The sequence below is a fragment of the Bidens hawaiensis genome, unplaced genomic scaffold (assembly GCF_021521415.1).
Source record: "Bidens hawaiensis isolate Kalapana, Puna unplaced genomic scaffold, B.hawaiensis_p1.1 tig00016188_1, whole genome shotgun sequence".
NCBI lineage: Eukaryota > Viridiplantae > Streptophyta > Magnoliopsida > Asterales > Asteraceae > Bidens > Bidens hawaiensis.
Window position 1 is genome coordinate 255,140 of NW_027492472.1, and position 19,873 is coordinate 275,012.

Genomic DNA, 19,873 nt, shown 5'->3' on the forward strand with positions numbered 1-19,873 from the left:
CTGCAATCTCGCCGAAAATAGTTGATTTGTGTCGGAATCTCGCCGGAAACCACTGATTTTGGTCGGAATCTCGCCGAAAATCGTCAATTTTGGCCGGATTTGACCGTTAACCGATTAATTGGCCGACTAGCCCAAAATTAATCAGTGAAGTGGGGACTAGCGATTAATCGGGGATTAATCGGTGACTAGTCGGGATTTTTGCAAAACTGCTCACCAATCAAACTAAACAAAAGTAGAAGATGGAATAATAACATAATTGGCAAAAATATTCCAATTCAATCCCCATGCTACAAAATAATGATTCATTAAAAGGTAATTCTATCTCAAAAATTATTCACTTGTGATGTTTTGAGTCATAAAGGTTAAGGTTTGAGTCATAAAGATTGCTCCACCAATATCAATAGCGTTTATCTTTTTCTTTTCTTTATTTCCCTTTATACATTATATAACAAATTATTATATTATATTCGTTTATAGGGACTAATGGCCGGAAGCCTAATGATGAAATGTAAAGAATGAAATTTGTATGAACGTAAACTATAAACTTGTATATATTGCGTGTCGGCCCTTCAAAATGGTAAAAATATATTGATATACTAGTTTGAGGCCCGTGTAATACACGGGTAGTTCTTGAAGATACAATATTTAGTAAATAACCAGTATATAATAAACAATAAACCTATTAAACACTATTAATACGTAGTCGCTAAATAATAGTCTTTAAAACAATTTTAATGTAAGAGATGATTATAAATATCAAATGTTTGAAAAATAAATTAGGATGTACATATTAAATTAACAAATTTTGAAGCATAAGTTATAACTTTTAAGAATTGTAACTATTATTTTACTGTTATAAAATGGTTAAAAAGGGTGAGGTTTAATGTGGAAGTGACAAGTGACAAAACTTGTAGCTTTTTATTAGAGAGTATAGATTAGAAGTTTGGGAAACACTTCCGGGTAGGGTATGGAACTGAGTACCATATACCCGCGTATTTCACTACTCTATTTTCGGGTTAGATTGAGTTTTTTTTATGGTGCTGCACTTTTTTGGGTATTTCACGAGCATTTTCGGGTGTAGATTGAGATTTTTAGGGGACTGCACTTTTTGGGGGCATTTTTTGGGTATAGGTCGGGTTATGGAAAAACCCGGTTCCGGTTTCGGATATATTATTGGGTACGATTGAGTCCAGTTCCGGGTTTGGTATTGAAATGCATATCCTATGCGTATCATATGGGTAGGGTCGGGATACTAAAAACCGGTTTAAGAAAACCCGGTTCTCTTTGACGGTACGGTTTCAAATTCGTTTTTTTTAAATTTATTTTAATGTACTTCTAGATGCAAGTATATAAAAACACAGTAACTTCAGCCCAACAACTTTAGCCTATTAAACTCCAAAGTCTAGAAATACTGCTACAAGCTCATCACTCATGTCTTTACTTGCACCCAAGTCCCAAGCCCATTACTCAGCAAAATAGGCCCATATTCAAAATAAACATATAAGCACAATCATATTTTTTTAATACAAACGGGTGGTCAGCGTCTAGGAGTGTTACTGTTGATACACGTAAACTCATATGTCATGATGTAGACGTTAATAAAATAGAATGTTTATAAAGTTTGTTCTAGTAAACGTCCTCACGCATTGCGCCGGGAGCGTTGATGCATGTAAACCCGTGCGTCACGTTGAGGATACCAATAAAACATAAAGTTTGGTGGCTCGGTTTTGAACAAAATTTACGTCAAAATATAGGTAGAAGTACATATGGAAAAGGAATTGAATATCACCATGCAAAGACTTATAAGTAAAAATTGATTATAAACGTAAACATATAATAAGAAATCATAAAATTATATTATAATCAAACTGAGAAAATAATCTTGTAAATGCATGGACAATGAATTGAATTGCAAGTACCCACCCACCTAACTACTTACACGCATGACCAAACATATTAATTTCAACACATGCCCTTTACAAAATAGCTATTGATTTTTGTATCAACAAGGAGTACCCAGCAGATCTGATCTACACCAACACCCTTTTGCAACTCGATTTCAAGGTCTGGTAAGTGGTTAAGGCTAAATTTGATTGCAATTGTAAAACTCATGTAGTTGCTAGCTAGTTCTAGTTCTATGCATTTGTGATTTTGAGTTCTTTTTTCTTTTGAAAAAAAAAAGAGTCAATTGCAGCCAACTGTGGTATTGTCCCCGCCGTGTAGCTCAGTTAGTTGAATTTTTTTTATAACTAGGGCATTTTGGGAGGTTTTGATCACATGGGGGGTTTACTGTTTATCTTAATCACAACTAGGGTTTTTGCTTTTAGTAGTGGCGAATAAGAAGAATATGTAGGTGTGTAAGACCTTTATCAGAGAATATAAGAAGGGTAGGTAGAATATACAAGTAAGTGTGGTTGCTATTGGCGATTAACGAAAATATGTAGAATTGGGTTTGATATTGGCGATTTACTCCAATTTGGAAGTGCTAGTGGTGATTAAGCCTAGGCCTGCATATAGTCTCTAATTGGTATTGCTATTGGCGATTAAGCTTGAGGCAACATCAAATTATATGAGTGAAGCTATTAATAAAGAATCCGGGCATGAAATATGTTAGTAAAGTCATGATTGCACCACATGTTTACAAATGAAGGGAAAATTACTATCTTAAACATTGATCAAACACAAATATTAAAAGGGACGTTGTTTATATATAATTATTTTTAACGAATTTCAGCATTGCCTCGCCTCGCTTGTGGCAAGTAGTAGGCATAAAATCTCACCAGCACGGCATGTTCATCGCCCCTTTTATTTTATTAGATGGATGAATTTATAAAGGTATGAGAAAAGTTTGAAAATTAATATTTCATTTTAATAATTCTTTTAACTTTATTAATCTTTATAAACGAGCATTAGAATTATTAATATTTCATTTTAATAATTCTTTTAACTTCTCATTTTAATAATTCTTTTAACTTTATTAATTTTTACATAAAGCTTGACAAGTGGTTGAAAGATGCACATTTGTTTATTTTATTATAAGGCATGTGAATTAATTAAGCAGATTCATGTGATCTTTTTTTTGGAAGTATGTTGTGACACTAAATTTGTTTACTTAAAACTTTACAAAGAGCTTAATCGTCAATAGCAACAACAACTAGGCCTAGGCTTAATCACCGCTAACACTTCCAAATTGGAGTAAATCGCCAATATCAAACCCAATTCCACATATTTTTGTTAGTCGCCAATAGCAACCACAATTACTTGTATTTTCTACCAACCCTTCTTACATTCTCTGATAAAGATCTTACACACCTACATATTCTTCTTATTCGCCACTACTAAATGCAAAAACCTCATTTGTGATTAAGATAAAAAGTAAACCCCTCATGTGATCAAAACCTCCCAAAATGCTCTAGTTATAAGAAAAAATCCAGTTAATTAAGGGGGGCGTAAGACTTGGAATAATAACTTTGTGATACTGAATATGCTAAATGCCATTGTAGTTTCCCCCTTGATCAATCAAGTAATAAATTGAATAACTATAATATAGCTCTCAACAATATATACTTAAATTGTGATCTAACTTATAATTGCGTATGAAATAGTGTTCCCCTGGGATATCGGTGATTTAGAGCTTCGAGGCGTAAAAATGTTTCAACGTACCTTCCAGAACCTTCTTTATCGTATAGAACATGAAGTCAACCATACGAATACAGTTTTTGCACCGATTGGCATGTTATCTAATACACTACGAGATCTCAGTCCAAGTTCTTTTAGCCCTCGAGTGGTCTCTATTGGACCTCTGCATAGAGAAGATGACAATGTTCAATCATTTGAAAAGGAGAAAATAATTTATCTGAATAAGTTAATGAGCCGTACAAGATCCTCACGAGAGGAAATACTGAAATTATGTGTGGAGAAGGCGTGCTCTTCAATGGATCAAATCAAGGCATGTTATGTTTGGACGAAGAAATATGATGATGATGAAATTGTCGAAATGATGGTTGTGGATGCTTGTTTCATTCTTGAGTTCATTTACTATTTTATGGAAGGTGATAACTCATATTCGGGAAACAAGTTGATACAATTAAGTGTAATTTATGACTTGGTGTTGCTAGAAAACCAGATCCCTTTGTTTTTTCTTGATGAAATATATCAATGCACTATGTCGAAGAATCAACCTCGCGGGCCCCTTATTCGGTTTATCTTTGTTGTTTTACAGTAGCCCTGCTTGCGGTGCGCACATATGATGTATATATGTGTGAACCCTCGGGTGGGCAAAAGTGAAATTGCACTAATTTTGACGTTATTTTACTAATCTCGTGAAAATAACGTTAAAAGTGACGGACGGTTAATCAGGCATCATGTAGTGGCGTTGATAGCCGAAAGACAAGGGTACATGCACCGATCAGCCGGTGTCCCGATGATTGAGTGCTATGTGCCTTATGTCCAAGGCTTGATGCAAAACTACTATCGAGCCGGGGGTCTCACCGGAAGCAGCCTCTCTATCCTTATGGGGTAGAGGTAAGGCTGTCTACATCTTACCCTCCTCAGACCCTACCATAGCTTTGCTATTGGTGGGATATACTGAGTACGATGATGATGATGATTTGTTGTTTTACAGGATCTCAACCTCTTTATGAATAATATAGATATCCAAGATATTTCCATTGATACCACTCCTCATATTCTTGGCCTTCTACACGAATGTTACAAGCCTCAAAATTGTAATAGATCATATTTAGGTAGCTCTAAAATTTTTTCAGCTACAGATCTAGAGAGAGCAGGGGTCAACTTGAAATCTAACTACAATTCAAAATGGCCTACGCAGATGCGTGTGAAGTTGAATAGGTTCCCACGCTCTTTTGGTTTTTGGAATAAGCCTACTCTTAGAATGCCGGTATTGTTTTTGCACGATTTTACCGAGGTGGTTTTAAGGAATCTCATTGCATATGAGTAGTTATTTAAAACCCGTAGTTATATTACATCATATGCTTTTGCCATGAATATGCTAGTGAGGAGTGAAGAAGATGTTGCCAAGTTGCAACACTCGGGAATCCTGATTAACAATATGGGTTCAAATGAAGAAGTTGCTTCTATGATCAACAATATATGCAAACATCTTGAAGTCCGAGAGTGGTATTATGAAATGGAATGGGTATTGTTGAATAACTACTATAGAACTTATATAGCTTGGGTGAGGACAACTTACTTCAGGAGTCCATGGTCTAGCATTTCTCTACTTGCTGGAATCATCCTATTTTTTCTAACCGTGGTTCAAACCATCTTTGCGATTAAGCCTGCCGGGAGCATCAACTAGATCAACAAGCCTGTTGGAAGCAATAACTAGATCAATAAGCCTGCTGGAAGCAATAACTAGATCTGTATTTTATCTTTCTTTTCTTTTGTTGTTCACTGTTTGCTTGTATAATTAGTGAAATTAATTTCACTAAAAACATGAGAATGTGGAGTTAATGTTTTCATTTCAAATCTTTTTATAAGTTTAGAGTAAACTGTGATTTTTGTCCATGTTGTTTGTCCAAATTTGCGTTTTTAATCCAGTAGTTTTAAAACTGCGATTTTCATCCATGTGGTTTCATTTTACTTGCAATTAAACCCGAATTCACTAACCCGTTAAATATAGTCGTTAAACCCATGGGTGTGCCCCTCATGTGAGGGGCAGTTTTGTCCTTTTTTTTCTCCAAATACAGCTCAGCCCCTCTAGTGAGGGGGCTTGCGAATTAGAATTGTGTTTTTTTTGGGAGAAAAAGGACAAAACAGCCCCTCACGTGAGAGGCACACTGATTGATCAAACGACCAGACTTAACGGGATTAATGAATTCGGGTTTAATTGCAGATAAAATAAAACTACAGAGACAAAAACTGCAAATTTAAAACTATTGAATGCAAACTTTTCAAATTTGGACAAACCACAAGGACGAAAACCACAGTTTACTCTTGAATTTATGATAGCAAGTTTCAACAACTTAAATTTCAAGTTTTTACAAAACGTCGATCAATTATTAGAAAACATTCTTTGAACAAAAGTTCTAAGTATTCGGGTGAAACGTGGATTCATAAAAAGGTTGCAAGAATTCAAGAGGCTAACTTGGCACATAACTTAAATCTTTCACGCAATATCAAGTCTAGTGCTCGGTTCGGTATCTTGGCAGCACAACAAAAACAAAATTGCTCGATACCTAGATAAGTGGTAGTTAACTTGAAGATTTCACTTGGGATCAATCAACAGTCGGTTGCAAACAATGCTACCACCATGTTTACATGTAAAACACGCAACGCAACATATCAGAGGCCACTTCCTCAAGTTAAAAGTTAAAAGTTAAAAATTAATAACCAACACAAAAACAGTCAAAAACACAAGATTTCCATTTCTCCATACAAATGTGTCAAAGCAAAACAGAAACTTGCAATATAAATATCAAAAACTTAAAACACAAAAGTCTGCTAAAATCAAAATATGAATAGTAGTAACCGCACGCAAAGAAAGCCCGCAACAAAGTGCTTAAAAGAGAGAAGTTCCCTTTCCCTTCTTGTCTCCACCGATTTCAAAATGCTTGCACCTCTGCACAAAAAAACGATCAAATCATAAGCAAACGACCAATCACAAAAACGATAAAACGAATATAAAAAAAAATTCAAAGCAAACCTTGATCGGGTGCTGTGAGACATGCTTGCAACCTTGGCATTGCAACCTTAGCACAATCTTCTTTGTGGTTTTTGCCTATATCATACCATCAATTATATATAAAGTTGTTAAATCTAGATAACTGAGCATTTGGAACAAACATAATACTTGGATGGTTAGATGGATATATAGATTTACCTTCTTGTGAAAGACGGGCTTGGTTTGACCACCATAACCAGATTGTTTCCTGTCATAACGACGCTTTCCTTGTGCAGCCAAACTATCCTTTCCCTTTTTGTATTGGGTAACCTTATGCAAGGTATGCTTTCTGCATTCCTTGTTCTTGCAGTAAGTCTTCTTAGTCTTGGGTACGTTCACCTATATATAAAAAACATTTCATATCACACAACAATTCCATTTTTAAAAAAGAGCAATTGCAAGTAATCTTATTTAAGCTTCAAATCAGACATATCAAAATCAACTGTCTTACTAAAAGTAATATTTTATTTTCCTCAACAAATAAAAAAATCAATGCATAAAAAAACATCATTTTGTCGGCATCTTTGGTTGATTAAGGGGTGTTTAGCTTAGCTTTTATTTTTTATCTTATGCTTTTATAGTTATATCCATACACAAATAAGCTTCTTCAAATAAGCTAAAAACCATCTTCAAACAAGCTCCTTCAAATTAGCATATATAAACTAAAATGCTTAAGCTTAAAAAGCTAAACCAAACACCAAATCAAGCTTATTATGTAAAAAAGAGATATAAGCTTTGTTAAAAAAGCTAGGCCAAACACCAAATTAAGCTTGTTATGTAAAAAAAGCTAAAAAAGCTATAGACTTTGTTAAAAAAGCTAAGCCAAACACCCCCTAATATATAGATTTTAGTTCACTTTCTGAAATGTTCAAAAATTTTAAAGCTTTACAGTGTTAAATAACTCGCAAGGCGCTAGTCAGACAGTGGGGTATACACTGATCTTACTTAAGCAACAAAACAAACAAATCAAAACCAATCATTTTGCTAATAATAGTTTATCTTCTTCAACAAACAGTAAAACCAATGCAAGCATAAACAACAGCATCTTGTTGGCATTTTCGGTTGATTAATATAAACATTTTAGTTTTTACTTTCAAAAATGCTGTGCATTTTTGAAAGTTCTACAGCGTTGTAGAACTCGCTAGGCACTAGTCAAACGGCAACGTACCAACTTGCGACTAATAATGATTAGTTCAAAGTTTTGGTGAAAATATAAAAAAAAACCTAATTGTTGCTAGTTCACACTAAACCTCATACGGCGATGATCCAACGCTACGCTATTCGCTATAGCACTCACTATCATTGCAATTAAACTGTGTTTAAGGCATCTGGAGCTAATTAGCAAACTCATATAGCTTTGTAAAATGTATAATCCAAATAGATAATTCTAAAACCAAAATTAAATAAGATAATATATCACATCTACTAAAATCTTAATAATACACAAACTGAATCAAATCAAAATCAAATACAACAACTGTATTCATCTCCTAATAAACTACACAATCTTTAATTCAACATAAGGTCAAAACAATTATGAAACGTTAATTACAGATCCAACGGCAACACATACAGATTAAATCAAAACACTATAGATTCATCAGCCACGTACGCTACAAATATCAATTAACAAAATTGCAGATGAAATATGGAAGAAGATAGATCGGATTAGATACCATGGCTAACGAGCTGCTGTAATTCGCCGAGAGAAAGAAGAGATTGATTGACTGCCGAATGAATTAGGGTTTTTGTTATTATTTAAGGCTTACTAGGGTTTCATTTCTGTTCTATTTTATTGAATTTGAGCCCACATGATATAACCTCAATTGGGCCAAACCCAATACAACAGGCTCATGCTGTTTTCGCATAAGTTCTTAAGGCCCAAACTCGATATTATCTCACTAATAACTAAATTAGATTTGGAGGTGCACAAGTCGGGTATTTTCAGCAACCGGAACTGGGTAAGAACTGGTTCCAGGTTTGGTCAAACAAAGTCAAGAATCGAGTTGGGTAGGAACAGGTTCCGGGAATGATGGATATTTGACTGAATTTTGCAGTTTTATATTGGGTCAAGTCCGGGTACGCTTTTTCTGAGGAACAAGGGGTCGGGTAAGACTGGGTCTGATTTTGAGTCGGGTACTAATGGAAATTAATAATGGAGATTAATGAAAATTAATTATGGTTTTGAGTCGGGTACTAAGACTGGGTCTGAATATGCCCACCTCTATTACTAATGGAAATTAATTAATTTTGTTACTAATGGTAAATCGAGTGGGTTAACTTTGTTAGTAATGATAAACAATTAGTTTGTTATATGTACATTGCATGTATTATATGGCATATAACCTCTGTACATTGCATGTATTATACGGTATATAACCTCTGTAAAGTTATACAGACCGTATACGGTTATACGAATTACATAACTTTTGAAGGCCGCCTTACAACATACTTGTATAACTTCTTTTTTTCATACTACGTATAACATAGTCAATATATTATTATACACATATATGAGATTATATAGGTCGCATGAGATCTGAAAAAGCAATACTCGTAGTATAAAATATGAAAAGGCTATATGAGACATTTGATGTGTGAAAATACTAAAACATATGATATGATAAGATATGTGAGTGTTTAAACAGTGTATAGAGTGTTCGTATAACCTTTTCCTAAACAAAATAGTACTAGTCTACCTGATGACTGATGAGTAAATGCTAAACACAATAACAAATCAATCGTTTGTCCACGTTGTCGAATCTTCTCCATGCTCATCGGAAAACATATCATAGCCATGTTTAGGGTTATGGTATGATTGTTAGAGGGATTATTGCAAGTTTTGACTTTTGAGTAGAGTATTGGTTATAGTAATACAAAGCTCATGCCAAATTTGTGCGCTTGCTTGTTTTTTGTTTATCAGTTTTGAGATTGTATTGACAAAATTATAAACATAATGTTAATAAGTAAGTGGAAGCAATGTGGTGAGTTTCAAGTTTTATATAGGTCACACATTTATTAATTCCAATGAAGTGAAATAGTTCATCAATAATCATTTAATTTAAACTAGAAAATAACTAAAGATTGTCAAAAACTTAAAAATGATAAGCATAAGTGTTACGAAGTTTACTCATTGTAATAATAAAATGTCTGGTGGGCCAAACTAAAACGTAGATCACATTATTTCAAACTAATATGTCAAATCTCAATGGTTTGCCAAGTTGGAAGACAAAAAAAAAAAAGACTATTTTGGAAATTTTGGGTAGAAGATATTTATGTTCTCGGCACCGTAGGCGGTGTTGTACAATTTGTTAGGGGTTAGTAAGGTAGTGAGGTAAATACTAGCGATTAATCAAGATTAATAAGGATTAACTTTATATGTATTTTTTTCAAATATATAACAAATTTTATATAGTTTTTCAAGACCGTCGATTACTTGGAGCATATGCACAAATTTTACAACCATATCCGTAGGTGAAAAAAAACTAATAGTGAAACTTTGATAAGTATAACATTCATGAATCACGACCACACAACAAAAACCAAAAAGCTATGCACACATTAGTTGCGAAATAAGTGGATCAATCAAGCCTTCAATCAAGAATCACAATCGTGTGCACAAAATGTCTTCTTATACGTTGTTGATAAGGTTTGAAGTTCAATAAATAATAATGAGATTTTTATAAATGGAGTTGATAAGGTTTAGTTTATAATTAATTTGATGTGTACTCTCGGCACGAATGACATTTATTGTCACATTCCAAATTTCAACCATTTCGACTCAAAAATGAACACATTTAGTTTTGAAAATGACATATAGATTTGACCTATCAATAAACAATAATGAACAGGGATAAGACGTTTACAGTAGGTGCTTAGAATAATGAATATATGTAACTTTAAAATGATGGTAAAGTGGTAAATTACCATATTCTCATTTTGCATACGTTTCTAACGAATCTTATTCAACCGGTTTCCTAGTATTTAGTTAAATTATATAGATATAGAGAATATATGCTCTTAATAATCTATACACCAACTATCAACATTACGTATGGTCTCTTCTAAGTTTTCGAAAAGATTAGAAAGATAATTAGGTGTGTTTGAGATTACGTTACGTAGAACATTACCTCACAATACGACGTTTTTATGACACAAATAATCAGAATATAATAATATTTTTAGAAATATTTCAACGCCAAGAAAAAATGAGTACATTTTAAAAACACTAACTTACAAACATAAAATTGAGATCATTTAAAAACATGAAACATGTTTTACAAACTCAAAACCCCATAAACATATTTCTTTCCATTTGTGAAGATAATATTAAACAATAAAAAAAGTTGCATAATTAGCAAATTATTTGATGCTAATAATAATAACAATAATACACTAATCATGAGGACCAAAGAGAGTATAAGCATTCTTGAGAAGCTTTACACGAGATTCAAGTAAAAATATATAAACTGCAATTCTTCGGAACAAAGTGTCCATGTCCACAACTTGTTCACCGGCATCTCTTCCACCGGAGATAATATTCTGCAGCTGCCGGAGCTTCCTTTGCATGGACCTTCCATGGTGGTTGTGGTTCAACACAGTCACCTTCCTCTTGCCACTTGTTCTTCCTACCACAACACCTCTTCTCCATATTCCCATTCTCTCTCTCTCTCTCAAACACACACACACTCTTATATGTATATGTTTTTGTTTGTGTTATTTAGGGGTTTTAAGAAGTGGGTATTTATAAAGAAAATAATTGAGATGTGTACAAAATTTTCATGTGCATGAGACTATTGGGATGCATGTAGTAAAATGATTGCAAGCTAGAAAATCTAGTGGACATAAATTGATGACATGACATTAACTTAATGTAAAGTTGAACTAGTGAGCTTATTCAGTTAAATGGGACGTGTTCTTGACCGTAAATATTTTTGTTCGTATCATATAATACTTGATGAAAATTATATCAATGTAAAATACATTTAAAATCCAATCAATTTATATATTTTACATCAAGTATTATATAACACAAACAAAAATATTGTCGGTCAAAGTTATACAAAAAAGACTTGAAAAATCAAACTATGACACTTATAATGGGACGGAGGGAGTAGTTAATTATCGAGTTAATATAACACACGTATGCATACCTATGATAGCGGCAACCACCGATCAGAAGATTGGGTATCGCTTTCATTTCAATAGTTTGTTAAAGATATTTAGTGGGTGTTTGGGATTCCTTATTTTTATCAACTTATAACTTATAAATTTTTTGAAAAATTAATAAGGGGTATAAGGTGTTTGGCAAACCATAAGGCCTTATAGATTTTAACTTATGAACAAGGCAAAATAAAGGGGCTTTGAAAAGTTAGGAATATGTAACTTATTAACTTAATGGGTTTGAATTACCTATTACACCCCTTTAACCCTCAACACCCATTACACTCCTTTTAAAAAAGAGTGTCATTTTTAGTCATTTTGGTTTCCCCTAACACATAGCTAATCCAAACATTTTTTTGAATACTTCTTTCAAAAAAATCATAAGTTTATAAGTTCTTTTAGCAAAAACTCATTTTTCACTTAAATAAGCAATCCCAAGCACACCCTTAAAACATAATTTTATAGAAGTTTGCAAAATCTGGATATTGTATGGATCACAATCGAGTCTAAAACACAATTGTTATAATTGTACACATGCGGTGTCACTCTTATTGGGATGAATGACAATTAACAGGATCAAATCACTCGTTAAAAACAAATCAGTAACATCTAACTAGTCTACACTCTACATGCATACAAGTTGAGTAGTACACATGAAACTAGCCATCACAATATCACATCTCAATAGTTGAACATTATCGTAAAACAAACTTTTGTGTAACAACTCATGTCTAATGAAAGAACTAGTTTGACAGCCTTCATATGAACTTAAATAATTAAAAGAACAATTGTTGGCTAATAACTTCAACTTAAAAAGTGCTAACAAGCTCTATTACTTAAACTAGTGACATCATGCTCGGGCCTATATAATACCCTATGGGGTAATGGAATGGACGACGAAATGGAATGGACGTGGTAATGGAATGGACAAAGGAATGGAATGAGTTATTATCATTCCAATGAAATGTTTGGTTACCACATGAGAATGAAATGAATCATTACTTTGTATTATTGTTGGTAGGTAAGAAACAAACAAAAAAATAAAATTAAAATGGTAGTTGGTGGTGGTGGGAGCGGTGGCGATAACGGTGGAGGTGGTGGTGGTGGTGGGCAGCGGTGACGGTTGGCGGGGTGTGTGATGGTGGGGCGATGATTGATGGATGCGGCGGACGACTGGCACTGATGGCGATGGTTTGTGGAGGTGGCTGGTGGCGGCGGTGGATGCCGATGGTGGTGATTGGTGGCAGTGGCGGCGATGAGGTGGGCGGCATGTGTGATGGTGGGACGATAGTTGATATATGAGGCGGGCGGCTGGCAGTGCTGGGTGGCTGGCACCGATGGCGATGGCTGGTGGAGGTGGGTGGTGACGGCGGTGGGTGGCGGGGGACGGCGATGGTGGTGGCTGGTGGCAGTGGCGGCGGCGGTGGTTGGAGGTGGTGGTGGGTGTTGATGTTGGGTGGTGGTGGTGTTGGGAGGGTGGTGGAGGTGATGTAGGGTGAAAGAGGGAATGGAATGAAAAAAAAAACATGGGGTATGAATGGAATGAAATTGAAGTATTTTAGAGGGAATAGAATGGACTAGGTAATGAGCCATTCCATTCCCTTGGTCAACCAAACACACTATTTTCCATTCCCTTCCAATGGGTCATTCCATTCCATCCTCCATTCCTGCATACCAAACGCTATCTTAGAGGTTAGCCATAACAGAAATGTTAATCGAACCGAAAACCGACGAAACCAAATTTATAGCTTTCATGTATTTATATTTTCATTTCATGTATTTATGAGTCTAATTAATGTATCTCTAAGTAAAAATTTTAACCCAAAATTGATTGATTATGGTTATTAACCGAACCAAAAAATTAACTGAAAAAACCGAGCTGATTAATCGAAAACGTTTAGTTAATTTTGTTTGAAGCTAATAATTAAACGATACCGAACCGTGCAAATTCCTATTCCTAGATATATGGGTGCGTAGGTCTCACAATCTAAGGAATTGAAGTTTGAAATCTTGTAACTTGTAAGTTTCTTATAGTTAAAAAGCGCGTGTTATAAATAACTTTCACCATATTTATAAATGTGGGCAAAGTAATTCTATGAAAGAACATCATCCAAACTCACCCCAAAAAAGAAAAGAAAAGGAAAGAAAGAAATATATGGCCCTCTTATCATAATCGGCATGCGACGTTGAGATGGTGATTTGATGTTTTGTAGTTACAAGAGTTTTTTTTTTTTTTTTTTTTTTTTTTTTAGCTTTATTTTTAGATTTCTTTATTATGAACCTTCGATCATGGATACAAGTGTTTGTCAAATTACAAGTGATTTTTAGAAGCACCATCACAATAACATTTTTCGTGAATCGTGATGCTTTAGACCTACACAAGTTAGACCATTGTTGTAGCCAGTTTAGACATATTGTTATAATCATACCAATATATAATTCATTCATGCAACTTAAACATTCATATATATAACTTTACAGAGACAGCTAGATATATTTGCAAACCAAATAAACAACCGAAATTCTGAAAACCGTGAACACCCCTATTAAGTGATGTGGTTCCAAACGATAATCGATTGGCTAAAGAAATAAGAAGGAAATCAGATTAGAAAATAGAGAGATAACAAGACTTAATTCATATCTTCATTCATAATCAAAACAATTGTTAACAAGCTATAAATAACCTTACATAGTAATCGCCCACTACTCATATTAAACAAACAACTGTTTTAGTTAATTAAAATGCATGGAATTTGAAACACTAGAACCCACTATCTGTGACATGGAAGTTGTACGAGATTGTTACACAACATTAAGTTCCTTAAAACATTTCCAGCTAGCGTATAATTTTAACCAATTTTCATGATAATTTAATTGAAATTTATGTCAACCCGTCATGAATGAGAATTTGTAATTATTATAACAAAAAAACTTTCAAGATGATATATCAAATATTGAGATGCTACAACTCAGGTATGTTTATATGTCTGTTAAAAACCTTAAATCTAAGCGTCTAGACTTGATTTTGGGATTTTTTTACTACTTTAAGCATATAGACGAATACCCTAGTTGAATTTGACGAATACCTCCTATGCTGAATTAAGTGGGTATTCGTCTTGAACTAAAGACTTTTAGTTCAATTAATCCAAAATGTGAGATTTAATCGACGATGATGTTAAAGAGAGACTTTGCAAATGACTAATAGGGTTTAGGGGGTGTTTGGGATTGCTTATTTTCACAAACTTATAATTATAAAATTTTTGAAAAGTAATAAGGTGCTTGAGATTGCTTATATTGTAAGAGGAAAAGTTTCATAAGTTACACATTTGTAACTTATAAACCTAATGAAAAGTTGTAAGGAGTTAAAATAAGGAATCCCAAACACCCCCTTAGAGCATCTCCGTCGCTCCATGAAGACGAATCACCACTTTACTATCATGCCCATCTCTTTTCTTAGCTACCCTTTCTCTCTCCTTCCCTCACACCAATGTTCATCCCCAACTCATCCGACTTTCTCTACTCTCTCCACTTTTTCCACTCTCTCACTCATCCACGTAATATCCACTTCATTTGGACGGCATATACAAATCTTTCTTTGAAGGTGCTCTTAGGAGTTGGTGGTTTGCGACTTTAAAAGTGGTTTAGAGTGATGTTAGTGTATATGATTTGAAAACAAAAAAAATATATATACATATGAACTTATAAACTTAAGTTAATAGTATGTTAGAAACGTAATGAAGCCAAAAGTTTAAACATAGAAAATTAAATAGCAAAAGATTGTTACATGATTGAGATATGAGATATGTTAAACGGGAAAATAAAACCGTTCAATAATTCCAACAAAATAAAAATAATAATATATAAATCACATCAATCAATCAAATCAACGTTTGTTTCTATTGGGAAAGAAATTTGTATTCACCCAAACTCCCATACCCTCGCAATTCTTGCCTATTGGATTTGCATTTATTATGAAGTATCGTTTTCTACATTTTCACTTAGTGAAATACAAATTGATCTATTAGAAATATTAGATAATTTATTACTTGAAATGCTTTGTTAGTTTAGCATACATGGTTGTTAACTTGGTGGGAAAATGTTACTAAAGCACTATCATGCATATCGCATAAGTTACAAAGTGACAGAGTCAAAAAATTTTTTGCTATTCAGATATCTTTTGGTGCTTGGATTTCCATTGATCCGATGTAACTTTTCAGGTCAGCATCTAAGTTATCACGTATATCAAATTAGAAGCATATACTAATTATCTAGTATTCTTTCTATGACATAACTTTATTAATAATTTAAAGAAATTAAGAAAGGCCTAAACAAACTGTGTATTCAGAAATTGCGAGGTGAAGATCGATGTGTTCAAATTGTGAGTCGCTAAAAAGAGCGAGTTCTGGCATCGATGACAAGGGACACACAGTAGAAGAGGAGATAGATCCACACGTGTTAAAGCTATGCACAAAAGATATGCCGCTTAAGTGACTTGTAAACTATGCAAAATGAATAATACATCTATGAATAGTTACAGATCAATAAACAACCCATCTTTAGATTTTAAAATATATTAATAATATTAGTAACAAAATTATGCAAAATAAAGTGTGGACAAGAAGATAAGGAAATTAGGGTGGGGCTGGCTACTAAATGATTCACGTGCAACCTGCCGCCCAACACACCCATGAATCCCACGATTTTGAGGTCCCAATTTTCACTTCCAATCAAAAGACAATATACCACTTTATTTACAAAACTCATGCATTATGTTAGCTTAAGGTTAATCTTGTTTTATATTAGAACTTTATTAAACATTAATATCACTAAATTTTTCTTTACATCTATATATATGACAAACGGGTCACAAGCTGCATTGTTATACTCTTTTATATTGCAAAACTAATTCTTTTCGAAACTACACTGATTGATCTTAAAGTTATAACTTTATTTATTTTGCATAATAACCACTCTCTGTTTTTTTGTTTTCACTCACGTACCTTGTAACCTTTAAGATCTCACACGGGGTGTTGTTTCTGTTGGTCCTGCTAATTGCATCGTTGATCTTGTTCCGAGCCATAACAACTTCGATCCATACCGTCCTTATACAAAACAAATTAGTTGAAATTTTACTTCTACGGTTCTACCAAACGCGTTGAACACAAACACATGAATATGAATTTATAATAATTATAAACATAACTTATAAAACAATTAATATCATAAAATATAAATCAGTTTTAAATATTTTATTTTCTTCAAAATTTTGTTATTCTTTTTAAACAAAATGTGTATTATCCAATTCCATTGTACAAGTATGCTTGATAGACAGCTGTGAAGCATGGGGTGTGCCTGTGAACACATGAATGAAAAATGTTGACGTATCGAACGTCTACCCTACATGCATCTGTTTTCTCTATTAACCTTTTATATAATTTGAATTATACAAATAAAAAGCATTAAATAGGAAAACAAATATATGTTATCAATAGAAAATTATATGTATTTGAAATTTTGGAAAACTCACAAAAATTCAATTGAAATTTTAAATGAACCGGATTGCCCTAAAGCGATGACTAAATGAGTAGCCACAAGTAAAATGTAATGTCAAAGTAGTATAGATGACTTAACAGGTAACAAACTACTTGTACTTGACATACCGGAAGAACCAGTCGTTGACCAAAATCTACTCGTAACTACTTGGTCCAACTAATCTTTCGTAAAACTGCCCGGGCTGATGCATTTCGTGAGCCAAACTACTCGTGTCAGTTAGTTTGTAAATTACTCATCATGCTAAAAATTAAGATTTACTCGTCGCGATGAAAATATTTCTGCAGTAGGCGTGAGCGTTGTTTCCGAGGCATGCATCTTCTTTGCTCGTGAGGACTAAATGAGTATGGAATGTGCTCGTTTCGGTTGGTTTAGGGCCACATGGTTTATTTTAAGTGGTCCTATAAACTACTCATTTGGTTAAACATATTACTAGTCCCGACTAGTTTTAAATACATATTTTTGGAATATAATAAGAAACGTATGTAAAACTTAAAATTGGTTTCTAAAAATAACTAATTTGAGAATTTCCAGTAAATATATCATGTAACAAACATTATAATAATAATAAAATTTACAAGTTGGTTCCATGATTAGAAAGGTTGGGATGGTTATCGTAGAATTGGAGTTTAATGAAGCACACGTGCATAGAATGATAGACACAACAGCTTGCCTGCATGGGCTGAACTTGTTCTCCATTTCTGTTTTTTCTATCACCTGTCTCACACTCATTTACTACTTATGTTTTAATTATATATATAAAACATAAGAAGATGACAATATATAAAACATATAAATTAATATGAGTTCAAATAAAAAGCTTAAATTTTCTTAAAAGTATAAGAAGCAATATCAAGATGACACATGCATTTTTTAGAAATACGATATGGGGTAGTGTTGTCTTTTAATTATGATGATAATTTTGGTATTAATTATTAATTAGCTAATTTCATCGAAGTTGAAGATCCATAAAAAATGTCAAAATAGTGATCGATCAAGATATGTAATGGTAATTGTCGTAGGTTCATGTTCTTTTACTTATCTAGTATGATTTTAGTTTTATGGAGGGACTTTGTAAAATAGTAGATAAATTTTAAGTTTGTTTCAATTAAATCACTCATATTTTATTTTTTGGTTTTAGTTATGTCACTCAACATTTAATGAGTGTTAATATGCTATCTTTTTTTTACCTTCATATTATATGATTATAAATAATAAAAAATGTCTTTAAAACCAATAATTTTTAATTTTTAATCTGTAAGTATATTATTTACATTAATATATTAGTTTTCTCACTCGTTTTAGAACACAAATTGAAAGTTGCATGACCTACTTGAGACAAAAGAAAGCATGAACAACTTAATTGGAACAAACTTTGTTACTATTATACAATGTTTTCCTTTATATAAAATATAAAATACAATACACTGTTGTTTATTTAATAATTTATAATAATAAGTCATAACACGTTTATTGTTTTATTTATTTAACATGTTTTGTTAAAATTCATCAAGCTTTTATTAAATTGTGTTCTAGTTCTTATATATTATTATGCATTTTTTTAACTGTTTAGTGCTAATTATTATATATATATATAAATGAGAAGTTTGGTGTCGCTAACTAAGTGCGGCACCAAACTTGTCCATACCATTTTATTGTCTATTTTAGTATTGGTGGCATAGCGAATGTAACGAGAACCGACCTAACGTCAATTTTTGTTTACGTAACAGAAACAGACTAAATTCGTGTAAACTCACTGCATCAACGTCTGGGACTGACAATGCTAGGGCTTTGATGCCATTTGGTTTTAGTTCCGGTACCATAACGAACATAACGAAACCGACCGTATGCCAAATTTCTTTTTTATTTTTTGTTTTAGTTCCAGTACCGTAACGAACGGGAAAGAAACTAACAAAATTCACGTAAAGTCAGTGCCTTTTGTTTTAGTTCCAGTACCACCGTAACGAAAACCGACCAACTGCCGTTTTTGTTATGGTATCGTAAGAAGCCGACTGAATTCATGTCGACTTATCATCTCAACGCTCCAGACCGACAACGCGTGAGTTTTATCACCACCTAGATTTTACCGACCTGCCCGGCGCAACGCGCAGGGTAAATTCTTAGTTAAATAAATAAAAATGATCGTGTGTATCGTATATATATACGTTTTTTTTCTTAAACTCGTTTATACTCGTAACAAGTTTATAGTTTATTCTGATTTCGACATGTTCACTTTTGTATAATGTTCTCGTGCATTATAATTACATTGTGTAATAGCATTTATTCTTTTCAACATACGGTTTCTATCATATTCATAGACCGAAAAAACATCGTTTAAATCGTTGTATTGTACACGAAATAAATTATTTGTCTGAATAAAGTTTGATTGGAAAGAAGTCCCTGTAAAACCTATTAATCATTCAAGGGACACAAGTCCTCTTAAGTCGTAACACCTTTATGATTGGGTCACACTGA

The 19,873-nt window shown here is 33.3% G+C and overlaps 1 protein-coding gene and 1 pseudogene across 1 annotated transcript; one reads left to right on the top strand and one right to left on the bottom strand.

Moving 5' to 3' along the window:
- Window positions 1-2,569: 2,569 nt before the first annotated feature.
- On the top strand, window positions 2,570-5,320 carry LOC143550780 (UPF0481 protein At3g47200-like; annotated as a pseudogene).
- Window positions 5,321-6,363: 1,043 nt separating this feature from the next.
- LOC143550765 (large ribosomal subunit protein eL42) lies at window positions 6,364-8,468 on the bottom strand. The gene is made up of 4 exons (XM_077041359.1): window positions 8,362-8,468; window positions 6,845-7,024; window positions 6,668-6,742; window positions 6,364-6,583 (listed from the first exon to the last, which is right to left on the bottom strand). The coding sequence occupies exons 1-4, from the start codon at window positions 8,362-8,364 to the stop codon at window positions 6,524-6,526; spliced, it is 318 nt and encodes a 105-aa protein (XP_076897474.1). The 5' UTR covers window positions 8,365-8,468; the 3' UTR covers window positions 6,364-6,523.
- Window positions 8,469-19,873: the final 11,405 nt, after the last annotated feature.

Excerpts from the sequence above, each read along its gene's own strand:
- LOC143550765 (XM_077041359.1), bottom strand. Across the intron at positions 6,743-6,844 it reads AGCCCGTCTTTCACAAGAAG|GCAAAAACCACAAAGAAGAT; the intron begins GTAAATCTATAT and ends GGTATGATATAG. Across the intron at positions 6,584-6,667 it reads TCTCACAGCACCCGATCAAG|AGGTGCAAGCATTTTGAAAT; the intron begins GTTTGCTTTGAA and ends TTTTTTGTGCAG.